Raw genomic sequence first — 13,699 nt, forward strand, 5'->3', positions numbered from 1 at the left:
TTGAGGTCACACACGGGAGCTTGGGAGCGTCGGTAAGAAGCCAAACCTCTGGTCTCAGGTCACTGTGTTTTCCCTGTGCCTCTGTAACTTCATGAATAGAGAATGCCTGCTGTACTCACTGTAGAAGGCAAATTTCAGATCCTAAAACCCTCCATCTCGCAATAAAAAACACTGCTTGACATTTCTTAAACCTGCTCATTGTGGACCATATCTTTTTTAGAATGATTAATTCCGTAGCATCTGACACACAGGCACACATGGACTCTTATTAAATATTATTAGATAACAATAAAGCCATCAGAAAAGTATATTAGATTTAGATTTTTGAACAGAAACAATTTTTCTCCATCATGATTTCTGAAAGTAAAAATTTAAAAAGGAATAAATTATTCCCCTTTCATTGAAAAACTGCTTTGTTTTGGCTAATAACAATCGTTCTCACTGTTTCCCCTTACGTGGCTATGTTTTGGCTTTTTTTGTTTCCACAATTCAGAAAAGAGAAAGTGCTCTGTTCTGTTGCAAGCTGTGAACACAATGGTGTTTTCTCCCTTGTGGATTTCTCTGACCTCTGTGCTATATTGACAATTGTCACTACCCCTTCTCAAAAGCCTCAGATTTTCTGTGGCATCACTTTAACCAGACGTACTGCTAATGTGGTCTTTCTTTAGAAGAAATACATTTTTCTTTGAACATCCTTTCCTGAACATATTCCCTGTGCCGTTACATCAGAGCTTATTCCTCTACCCATCGCTTATCTGTTGCTCTCCACTGAAGAGATACACTGGCCTCATGAACTCAACTACCATCCTAGTTGAAAGCCACCAAATCTAGTCACAGCCTCTTGTATCTGTGCTTCTGGCCAGCATCTTCAACCACCATTTGGACTTTTATGCTCAGACACCTTACCTTTATCTCAAACATTTAAAATCTCATCTTCTCTCAAAACTTCCCTGTCTCTCAATAGCACACCCATGCTTCCACTCACCCAGGCCTGTACGTGTAAATGCTCTGCATTTATGTTTTCGAACACAATTTAGCAGCACACCTGAAAGTGCTAAGGACATGACGCCACTCATCAAATGAACAAACGTCACGGTGCAATTTACCTACAGCATAACGATGCCTCACAGTATAAAAGCAGCCATAAGTATTATGCTAGTCACTCAGTCACCCTTGTGCTATTTGTGTTTACTGCCTGCTTTGTCTAAGTAGTCAAGGCAGAGGCCTCGCTACTTTCGTTGATTCCATCCTCACCTTACATTATGCCTCTAACCTTGCAGCCTGCGTTTCACACAGCACAATAAACCACCAAGTACTTAGCTTGCTTTCCCATCTGATAGATGTTGCCATAACAGTAAGTATATTCAGTTGCAGAGAAAGAAAAATCGTAACTTTGAATCAAAATGTGGTGATACTCCCGCAAAGAGTCTTACGTACATCAGCTCTCATAGCACACCTGTTCAGAAGCGCTTCCTCAGACTTCCACGAGTTCTACGAGAAAACAGCCTTTGGATTTCCTGAATACAACAGGTGGCCGACGGCCAGTAAATATCCAACTTAATTTTTGTTGATTTTGCTTACTGGTGATTTACTGATCTTTCTTGTGTTATGGAACTTTGAAAGAAAAGGACTCCTCTATCAGTTTGGCAATCTATACCAGCCATTGTTGCGCTCAGAATTATTGTAAATCAACTTTACTAAGGCTCTGAGGGTACTCTGACTACAACATCTGTCCCTCCGTAACCACCACAGTTACTTTGGCCAATCTGGGCGGCCAGGTTGACATGCCCATGAAGACCCTGACTCCGTAATGGAGGTCTTTCAGTTTGCCAAGGCCACGATTTCCTGCTTGCCTGAGATGGAAACCTCAAACAATCTGTGAGAGATCATTAGCAAGCATGAACAGGTTGTGTTACTTTGTAACAATTGCTACTGAGCTCCAGTCCCTTAAGAACAGGACCTTGTCTCATAGCTACAAAGGCCTCCATCCTTCTCAGGTGATCATTGAAGTTGACTGGTTGATTACCTCTCTGCAGGCCAGAAAACAAGATTTACTTGAAGTAACTTTCAGATAGATAATAGTGGGGAGAACATTTATGTAACTGAGTTGTAAAATCCTGTGGTAGAGTTAATTCACTCCTTGGAAATACACAGTTTTTAAGGCCTACCTCATGTAGATAAAACACTATGTCTTAACATTATTCATATTATACAATTTTTACTATGCCAAAAAATACATTCATGTGTTTGCAAATATAAACATAATTCTAATTCACACTAGATGTCACATTCGAATCCAGATATGTATGATCAAATTAAAAACCTAAGTTAGCAGACTTGTATTGTTTCAAGTAATAACTGAGATACCTACTCTTTACATTTTTGCTAAAATAGCCAGATACATGCAAGGTCAGACGCTTAACCCAGCAGAGAGGTGAATAAGCATGACATTGGTTCTAATCAGTGTCCCTACATTAATGTATTTTCTTGGGTTAATCTAGTTGCTCCCAAATATGGTTCGATATTCTTCTGAAGTTTCTCATTATGTAAGGAATCTTCAACTTCACCAACATGAGTATGACGTCTACAGGAGAAGAGCTATATCTCTCTTCAGAAAATTCTTCATTTCACAAATCCCAGATTTTAACATCAGCTTAATGGTCACGAATACACAATTCCCATACTACACCTCTAGTCTCTACAATTCCGAACTGAGTACATGAACCGTGTTATTGTTTAAACCGTATAAATAAAACCGACATTGCTTCAGTGAAGCTTCTGCTGTACAAATGCAGAACAGCCGGGGCTGAATAGATTCTATTAATAACGCAATATTGAGTTTGGTATTGACTTTAAGAAGTATTATCACCTCCTTGACTAACCCTTAGCTGCCAGCAGACGCTGCCTCAGGCCAGTACACACCTAATTGCTCGGTAAAAAGGCCGTTTCCCTACCTCATTGAGCCGCATGATGTGATAAATTTGCCTCAGGTACTCGCTGCCACCTGGTTTGTGGCAGATATCCAGGACCATCATGTTTATTTTCTGCTCAGTCAGTTCAAGAGCAATATCTCCTTCTTCTAAGGCTGTGCTTTTCTCTATTGTCATAAATGCACTAAATACAAAGAAAGCATATAAGTATCAGTGGTGAAGAGCTGTAAAGATGGAAAATAATCAAAGAGATTGAGTGTGGAGAGTCGATGTAAGTCTCGGATTCAAAGCACCTACAAAGACTTTGCTCAAATAGGTAAGCCTTCCCAAAAGGCTGCAGCTCACATAAACAGCACCTTAGAACTGAGCACCTGAAAGCATTTTTAAAAATTGAATCGTTTCTTTTAAAACATTTCTTTATTGCATTTATACTCCTATCTATAAAACATTTCCCCATTACCACAATTGTTGAAATTGCTATAATCATGGGATGAAAACAAAACATTTCTTTTTAAAAACATGTAAGAAATAATCTGTATTTTCTCTTTGAGGATAAAGAGTATCTTTGATGCCAGAAATAGCTTTGGTATTCTGTCTTTTGCAGATTCCTCTTTACACCTGTCTCAGAACACATTAAAGACTAATTAAAGTGTCAAAAGGGGGAGCCTATTATGCTAAATATAGGCTGGGTGCTTCCTGCAGGAGTGCTGACCACTGGGTATTTTAAATTGGCCTTTTGACACTTGTTGCCTTCTAAAAACACATGCCCCCCTCCTGTTCCTTCTAGGTGACAGATAACTTAGCAAAAGTCACTACCCTGCTTATCCTTCCCAGAAAAGGGTCTATTATAACCACACCAGGAATGTGCAAGTTATATGTGGGAAAGGTTTCTTTTATAAGAACTCATATGCTTATTATTGATTTTAAACATTATTACATAGTAATAATGGATGACATAATTTTTAAAAAATTCTCAAGCTGTACCAGTGTAAAATTAATCACGATATTCAACTTACATCATATATATTCCATACTAATTTTCTTTTTACAAGTGCTATTAGGATCACGTTAGTCTTTGCAGTCTATGTATTCTTAAGGAAACGCATGGGTTTCCACTGTTTCCCAGACTAAGTGAAATGTACTGCGGTGTCATCAGCTATATACTGCAGTTCATTACTGAGATTTTGCCATGATTATAAAATTCATTCTGCTAAGAGTCAGTGCCGCTGACCTGAAGACTGAACCAAATGATACCCAGCTGCTGGACATTAACTGTTATATTGCTTCCACATGTAGCTTCAAAGCATCCTTCTCTAAAAAAAAAACAAAAAAAGAACTTTATGATCATATAAGCCTTGCTAAAAAATAAAGCAAATCCTACTCTTTAAGATATTTATTAGCTAGAGTAAATCTTTAAACAAACAAAAAAGACCTTTTTACAATAAAAAAAAGTTTGTAAATATCTTTTTGAAGCTGCATGCAGGCTGCAAGCGAAATTTCTTGTCAGGTTTTGTAGAGGCTGACATGGAAAAAGTTGAGGCCCTCTGACAAAAGAGTGTCTCAGTGTCAGCCCCTGAATTGTATCCTTTCCTGTCCATCACTGTGCAGGTGAAGCAAATGATTGGATTCAGTCAATGCTATGATTAATGAGTTCCTCTCTGGATTTGGGACTGCCTATCAATCATGTCATTAGGGAGAATGTGCCCTGAAAGAGGCAGACCTTAGCCAAGGAATAACTGCATTAATCTTAATCTGTATATGCACCCAGCCAGCCAAGTCAGGGTCACCATGATGAAAAACAATAATCTTCAACTCGACAAATTACTTTGCAAAGACAGACGTTTCTTTACTTTTTGGCCTGTGTGTTCTCCAGAATCTAAGTTGACTGTTTACAGCTTGAGTGTTACTACAAAGTGAAGGTTATTTTAATGAATAGTAATGTTTTCAGGCGGCATGCAAGACAAGCAATGCTTACAGCTGCCACCTTTCCACTGCAGTTATTTTCACAGTTTCCATAAAATCAAAATTAAATCTGGGTGCAAGTGAAAGAAATCTAGCTAAATGATATTGTGTAGTTACAAGATAATCTTCATGAGGAATTAAGATTTCATTTATTTTAACAGAAGAACTATTTTAAGTGCTTACATTCTCATACTTGAAAAAAAAATTATGGTAGAGCAAACGCAACCCTCCACCTGTATACAGACATCATGGTTTAAAATACATTTTCTTCATGGTATAGATCTATGAACTAAATGATCATCAATCTGTGAGAAATGCGTAGAGATGGAAGTTCATGTGTATATCAGATAATCAACTTGAAATCAAACTCGAGAGGAAACATTCCTATAGCACCCAAATCCATAAGAGATTACCTAAAGTGAGTTAAGAAGTCAAATTTAACTCTTTGTCAAATAAATGAAATAACTTTAAATCTGGATTTTTGTACATTGATATTATTTGAGAAATTGAGAAAGACATAGGTAGCACTGTGCTAATTACAAATTACATAATATGTATTCAGAATATTTGAGGGCTATAAAACGTTTTTAAAAATCAATAATTCTTTATTTTGGATGCATGTTACAACAGATAGCTAATCAGCCAAATATTAGCTAGACAATTTCCTACTAAAGGAGATAACCAGATGTGTTAGTGCTGTTTATAAGAAACTTAGACGAAAATCAACTTTTAAGGAAAAATTTTTCTTATGGATTCCTGTAGCCTCAGGTATATTACAGACATTACTTTAAACTGATCTTATTGATAGAGGGGGTCCTAATTCAGCAGTATCATAAATTTAACTTTATAATCAGATCCACTATTTTTACTCTGCTTTTTTCTCTCCGTTTTACACCCACTGCTATGGATAATGACGTGGCCTTAATCTTTTAGTCTTTGAATTAAAGCCTGTAAATTGGTATCAAATGCAAATGTAAAGATTAAGGTCACTGTCAACGTTACTAAGCATTTTCCTGACTGCTATTGTTATTCCTACACACAGGATGCTCACAAGTAAATTTCTAGGAGTCGTATGACAAGAACAGGAAAATCATGATTACTTACATTTCTTACATTACTTACGTGACTACTTATATTAATTTGGATCAATATAAAGTCTTACAGATTAATATAAACCAGTGAAGAGTATTTGTTATCACACTACTAACCAGTGAGTGAAACATATTTTAATGGTTTATAAATAACAAATGCTCACTAGTTCTAAGCTCGATGTTAAGAACTTTACAAACGTTATTTAATTTTTCAAAACAACTCTACCAGCTTAGTATCATCACTAAAAATGAGGTTTTGAGAGATTCTGTAACTAGCACAAGATGGCCCACTTACAAGGGATTTGTATTTGTCCATCTGATTCCAGAGCCTGTGCTCTTTATCACTACCACGTACTAAAAGTAACAACTTTTAGTTGTTTCAGGAAGAAAGTTATAATAGTATCTTCTAGCAATATGAATATATTTTCAAAGAATGGGGGACCGTGTGAGAGTGTAGAAAAAGGAGGGGCTGGCTTAGTGAACTGTAGACCACATGAACCGTAACTCCCTTATCAATATCATGCAATTCTATACTGAAGACTGCTTTTAAGTAGGACTCTCTGTACATATTTAAATTCATCAGGGACCCTTAAAAATCTTCGCAATACCACAAATCACTTAGCTTTTGGTGACAAACCTATGAGAAGGCTGACATTTTCATACAGAAACAGCTGGGTGTGTTTATAGCTTGAGTGTGATATGCCCCAGTTGCCTTCTGGGATTCTTACATTACCAGATGAAAAATGTGTACCTTTTTGACAATCAGGTACACAGAAAGCAATAAAGAGCCTTTTATATCCATTAATTCCTTCTTAATTTAATCTCCATGGCCAATCCATTTACGAAACGCTCCAGGCTATCCACTAGATACCTGTTTGCACACTGAAAAGGAGTGAAACCAAATTCTCCTGGGTTTAACTACCACCCTTTTAATCAGAAACCTTAAGATGGTGACTAAACAAGTATAATGTTCCAGTGTATCAATGGGGTTCAAATTCTAATAAGACAAGGAACATTAACAATCCAGTTTTTAATGGAATATTTATCTTTTTCTCTATTCATCAAAGTTCCCATGACGCTAGCAAAATGACCATTGCTGCCTATCCAACAATATTTGGTTGTGGTGGTTGTTTATTGGTGATTTTGCTTTTGTGAATGTATTTGATGAAATTCAGTGAAAGAAAAACATCACTTTACCATTCGGTGCTCAGTTTCCTTGCTTTCAACAATTGGCATTCAATCCAGTTGGGTTTTTGCTGCTCAATGCTCTGTATGACCTTTTGGGTCATTTGATTAGGGCTACTTGTCTGCTCTCCCATGATGCTTTCCAAACACACACAGATTAAACCGAGTTTCTCTTTACTCCATCTGTCAAGGGAGGCACCTGTTAAAAGTTCCACAGTGTTTCCATCCTCAAATATCTGACATATAATTACAATCAAGTTCCAGACAAGCAGGCCAGCTTTCTTTAATTCAACAAAGTTTTTTGACATTTTTCTCTCAGCCAGAAAAAAGAAGTATTTAACTGGGGGAGGCAAACATGCAATCACCGTAGGTAACTTGCTGATTACAATAGATACTGCCTGAGCAGCAAGCCTTGTGAAGCCTGGGGAAGAAAAGAAAGAAAAGGTATGATTAATATTAGCATTTGTGTTCCATCACTGTGTTGCTTTGAGTGTTGTGAGGGGATGTCTAATTTTTGCGGAGAAAATTGTTGACAAGAGCAAGTTCCTGACATATTCCGACAGGACTCTACTGGGGTCCTCTGTAGTACTGCCAAAAATTCCCCAAATCCCAAACTTAATTTTTCCTCCCGCAAATGAAAATTAGAAAATTCAGAATTATTACTTATATTTTTATCTACTAAGACCTCAGGTTTAAAGGGCCCAATGTCCTCCTAATTAGTAAATGCAAAGGTACTCCTGCCGGACCTTTCTGTGGCCTTTGGCACTTCCTTAAGCCTTTCTCCTCTTCCCCTGGAATCCATGACAGAATCATTCCAGCTCTTGTTGGGACTGGCTCCTCTTCTTTTAGTTCTTAGCCCAAATGTCACCTCCTCTGAGAGCCTCCCCCCACCATCCCATGTAAAGCAGTCCCTTCATGCCCTTCTCAGGCCAGCCCCCAGTCCCTCCCTATTATTAGACCCCATTTTATTGCCTTTATTATAGCACTTAGCATCAGTTAATAATAATCTCCTGGGCTTCCCTGGTGGCGCAGTGGTTGAGAGTCCGCCTGCCGATGCGGGGGACGCGGGTTTGTGCCCCGGTCCGGGAAGATCCCACATGCCGTGGAGCGGCTAGGCCCGTGAGCCATGGCCGCTGAGCCTGCGCGTCCGGAGCCTGTGCTCCGCGACGGGAGAGGCCACAGCAGTGAGAGGCCCACGTAACGCAAAAAAAAAAAAAAAAAAGAAAGAAAAAAAATTATAATCTCCTTTATTTCTTCATTATCTGTCTCCACCCACTAGAATATAAGCTCCAGGAAGGCATTCCTGTAGCCCAAGCACTTAGGACCTCATCTATAACAGTTGTTCAGTAAGTATTTGTTGAATAAATGAGTCAACAAACTGGTTCATGTTTACCTCTATTATTCTGCTTCTTTGTGTCCCACGCTAGTTCCACTTCTACTAACACCTCTTAAATGTATTTGCTAAGTCCTTGGCCTGTTGACTGTAGATTCTACTCTCCCTTACTTGGTATTATTTCTCTGAAGGATTTACTGATCTTCCCTCTCTAGATGAGGGTTTCTCAACTTTGGCACTATTGACATTTGGGGCTGGAGAATTCTTTATTGTAAGGAGTCGACCCGTGCATTGTAGGATGTTTTAGTGGCATCTCTGTCCTACACTCACTAGATGCCAGTGGCATCCTCATCAATTGTGACAAACAAAAATGTCTCTAAAGCATTGCCAAATGTCCCCATCTTCCTAGTTGAGAACCACTCTTCTAGATGATTCTAGAATCTTCAGTCTTGGCCTTTCTCCAGGGTAACAGTCCTACGACTTCAGCTCCCCGATGGGCATTCCACTTCTCTGTCCTAGTCATCATTAACTCAAACCATAGCTAAAACCAAATTCATTGTTTTCCTCCCAAACTACGTTGGCCCTCCTGACCCTCCCTCCCATCCTCTCTTCCTTCCTTCTCTTCTTCTGTCCTTCCTTCCTTTTCAATCTTGTAAACATTCCTGTTGATCCTTCATCCCACACCGGGGACTGCACTGATATATCTTCCTACTCCCTCATCTGACACCCAATTTTGCCTCACTGTGACCATGGCTACTACCTATTCAAGCCCTCCCTCACAAGTGGTATCTGGACTATTGTAGGACTCTCATCTCCCTGCTCCAGACCATGCCCAGCTGTAAAGCCAGATTACCTAATTTCTCTGCTACAATTCTTTTAGCTTTTAACAGTTTTCCACTGTTACGAGATCAGTCTGCAGAGCGTTGCTGACAAAACACTCCAGAGTCCAGTCTCAGCCAGTTTCTATGAACCTTTATTTTATCCTCTTTGCTTTTAGCCTTCTGAATATCTCATTATTCTCACATAGGATGCCCTTCCTCTTCATGGGTCACTCATAATCTTCAATTCTTGGTTCAAAGTCCTTGCCTCCTATGAATTTGTTTGAACATATTATCCATATGACTATGTTGGTAATCAGGTCCATAACGTGCCATGTTGCACTCTCTTTTGTATTATCATCTATTACTGTTTACATTATATTCTTATTTTTTTTAACAGCTTTATTGGAGTATAATTGCTTTACAATGGTATGTTAGTTTCTGCTTTATCACAAAGTGAATCAGCTATACATATACATATATCCCCATATCTCCTCCCTCTTGCCTCTCCCTCCCATCGTCCCTATCCCACCCTCTAGGTGGTCACAAAACACCGAGCTGATCTCTCTGTACTACGTGGCTGCTTCCCACTAGCTATCTATTTTACATAGTATACATAAGCCCATACCACTCTCTCACTTCGTCCCAGCTTACCCTTCCCCCTCCCCGTGTCCTCATATTCATGAGTTGTCTTTACAAGGAGACTAAAAGCTCCTCAAGAGCATGGAAGAAAATCTCCTCACTCCTTGAGTATCCCATAAAGCCAGACACAAGTGTTTTAATCCACTATGTACATAATTGAATTGGAACACTGGAATGGAGCGAGAAGTCTAAAGAGGATAGCTTTAAGTTCTTCAGAAAAACATTTTTTACTGTTTTTACTGAACAAAAATAATTTAACACTGTGAAAGATTTTTCAAGATATCTGTGACATTTAAAGAGGTCATTCTGCTATATAAAAGTACAACACTCTTGGAAAACATAGGTCTAGTCTAGTGACTGCTCAGAAATTCATGATAACTTAAGAATCATTTTCAAAATTAACTGGATCAGTCTCTATACATTTGTAAAAATTGGGTCCAAAATATATTTGAATGATCTCATAAGACTTTTGTATTAAATAAAATAATAAATATGAAAGCACCTAATTCAATACTTGGTAAAAAATAGTTGCTCAGTAAATGTTTTCTTTTTATTCAAATAAATGTTTAGATGAGGCTTAAAATATAGATAAAGCAAATTAAGAAACCACTCTTCTCAGTGTTCTTAAAGTATCTTAAATGTGTTATTGTTTTTATGTGTTTGTGTCTCATATTCCCTAATCTGCTGTCAGGTATTTGACTTAAAAGATTGTATCTTATATTCTGTTTATCCTAAAGAGGGCTTAACTGAACATAGTGAGTAAACATTTGACAATAATATAAGCAGATACCAGGTGAAGATTAGCAATTCTCTTCACAACTGTACTTCTACTGATATTTATAAAATCTGAGAATTGCAGGTACTGGAATCCCTAACTACTTTATTAAAGCTTAAGGCAAATTCCAATCAGAACCTTTAGGCTGATGACAAATCCATTCTACTAATCACAGGGTCTCTGAGTCTATGGTGATGTTAACAACACACCAGGGAAGGATCTTTTAAAAATGCCACACACTCATTTTTCTGTCTTTATTTAAATAAGTTGACTTCTAACTCACATATATATAATATATTGTAAGAGCCATCCCAATTTCAGAGCTGATAAAGTGTGAAAAAATGTATGTCTCAGAATGAATGCAATGTGAGAGGTATATTTATATATTTATCATTTCTTCTTTCCTATGCATGGACTACTGATTGTAATAATATATTTGGGTGATTATAAAACATACAGAAAGGAAATTTACAATGAAATAGGTAAAGACAAATAATGTATTAAAATTAACTTTAAAAATGTTTTTTATTAGTGGTATAAAATGTCAATAATACATTACTGAGTGAGGATAATGTGATTTAATATGCTTTATTATTTTAAAAATGTGGACTTTAACAGTTCATGATACATCGATTCAAATGTCAGGTTATAAATTTAGTTTGTTTCAATACTTGATTTTAATGGATGTCATAGGTGAAAAAGCCATGACATGGACTATATACGTAGACCCACATGGAACTTGTGAAATCATGGCACTCGTTTTTCAATCTCAACCACCAAATAGGCAAAGGTTGTTGTTGAAATTTGAATAATAAATATTCATCATCATTATGTTAATCAGTTGTTCTTGCAAATAAATTGAAATATATTTCATTTTCGTATTTTTAAGAAGTGTTCAAAAATAACCAAAACTCTTATTTGGAATATTTGAACCATGTTAAAAAATTCTAAGTTCTTAAGTGTGCAGCTATGCCATTTTTATGGGTGATACTGGTTTTTATAAAACGAATATTTCTGGGTTTTATAAAATAAAATATCTCAAGAACTTCTGATAACACTCTGTGTATTTCTGCCATCAGTTTCTTTCTCAACAATCCACATGTGAATGGTGCCTTGAATACATTTTCCTTGTGGTGTTACCTCTGTTTCTTCTCCAGAATCCATTGTTTTAGTTAAAACAATTACTCCAGAGATTCCCCATAAAGTATTCTTTTTATTTAAAAAGTTATTTACTGGTAAGAAAATATATTTTCTGGTATATCTTTCCTTTAATTGTTGTCGAAGAAACAAAACAACTAGTTGTGTATTTGCTCTTAGGGAGCAAATTCTTTGTGTATTTGCTTCGGGAGCAAATACCTAAGCTGAGCTATATCAGAAACATCTGAACTTCCATTCAGTTCTTTGGTAAATCTCTTACACTGTATAATTTATTGTACTATTTATTTCTTCAAATCTGCAGTGTTTTCTATGTATTTGCTGACAAAAAATAAGGAAATACATTTTAGTTTGTCACCATAGTGTTTTCCATGTTCCGTTATTTTCACTGTGTCAGGAAGGACAATTTTTTCTTTAAGCTAGTGACTATTTGTCTTTTATTAAGTTAGAATCCTCAAAAAAAAAAAAGGCCTCTAAACACTTCATTATTTAGATGAATTGTGCAAAGTACTGAATTAAATATCAATTGACTTAAAACATTGCTGAAAGTGATTACTGAGGTTTATATTCATGTTTTGGATGCTTAGTCTTGAAATCTCTGGCTAATCAAGATGACTTCAAACTAGCTCTAGCTAGATATCCCTAACTATCTCAAGGCACAATACTCATTTAGGAGGGATTCGTGTTTAACAACAATGTATGGGAAGCCATGGTTCAAATGGTTTTCCCACACATTTCCCATTTTTATTTTTTTATTTTATTTTATTTTTGGCCAAATCTGATCAGACTATCAATGTTCTACCTTATAATATGGCTGAGAAACAGCTCATGTTAGAAATATTCCCAAGTGTGAGCTTTTTTACTTTGTCATTGTTTGCTCTCCCTTGGATTCCCAGTAATAGTTTTAAACTGCAGTTGATTTGTTGATTTACAGGAATATGTTAAAGCCACTTGTGTGTTTTGTGAGGATTAATTTTGTTAAAACTAAATTCTGAAATACAAAGGACAACCTTAATTGATTACTGAACGCTGAAAGCTAATGAGGAGTAAGGTTACCCTGTTCATGCCCTTCCCAACAATACTGTCCCCAGCACATGACTGGCTCACTCACAGACAAGGGAGAGTTCCAGTGACACCCCATACGAAATTTCAGTAGTTTTGCTTTCTTTCTTCTCAACCCCTGTACAACCCCTGAGGTGTTTGCACCCATTTGTAAACATTTATACTAGTCTTCGAGCACCAAGAGGGGATATCTTATTTACAGTTTATTCCTGGACCAACCCCAGTACCTGGTATGTAGTAGTAACTGACTTAGTAGGTATCTATTGAATGAATAAGTGACTTAGTGTCTGACATGTACATATTATCTATCTTATACACTGTAGTGAAAATAAAGGTTGAGCACTGTCAGTTTAAAAGATAGGAATGAAGAACAATGGTATTCTCCTATTGTCACATCCACCTGGAATGCACAAAATGCTTTATAAGGTCACTTTCCTCCACCACTTTCTTTTATATATTTATGTGATCTGGCACTCCTTCATGGCTGTCTAAGTGTTGTACATCTACTCTTAGTGATAATTTTATGAAAAAATATTATTTAGTAAGGAAAACCACAAGAACTAGTATCTACAAAGTAAGCATTTTTTGGAACCAGAGGCTCTTTGAAACGTTATGGAAGAGTTCCAAAATGCTTGTAGGAAAAAAAAAATAATTGTTCATGAATAGACCAACTTGAAAGCCGCAAGCAAAACAGTGCTACTCATATGACATGATACATAAACTATAGATCATGCTTCCTGTATTGC

General features: G+C 36.9%; 1 protein-coding gene across 2 annotated transcripts in view; it reads right to left on the minus strand.

The window, feature by feature from the left end:
• The window catches only part of KIAA0825 (KIAA0825 ortholog), a 412,907-nt gene that overhangs the window by 201,550 nt on the left and 197,658 nt on the right, over positions 1-13,699 (minus strand). Inside the window, exons 18-20 of one of the 2 annotated variants that reach the window (XR_016392453.1) lie at positions 7,181-7,589; positions 4,162-4,243; positions 3,100-3,114 (exon numbers count right to left, since the gene is read on the minus strand). Coding sequence is in view for 1 of the 2 variants with exons in the window: in XM_089908366.1 (XP_089764492.1) it covers positions 2,955-3,114; positions 7,181-7,589 (569 nt within the window). In the remaining variant the exon portion in view is untranslated. Of the gene's footprint in view, positions 1-2,954; positions 3,115-4,161; positions 4,244-7,180; positions 7,590-13,699 lie in introns of those variants that run through there. The other variant, XM_089908366.1, reaches the window with a different exon arrangement.

The sequence above is a fragment of the Delphinapterus leucas genome, chromosome 3, assembly GCF_059928025.1.
Source record: "Delphinapterus leucas isolate spDelLeu-1000000601 "Yukka" chromosome 3, BTC_Dleu_Yukka2, whole genome shotgun sequence".
NCBI classification, from domain to species: domain Eukaryota; kingdom Metazoa; phylum Chordata; class Mammalia; order Artiodactyla; family Monodontidae; genus Delphinapterus; species Delphinapterus leucas.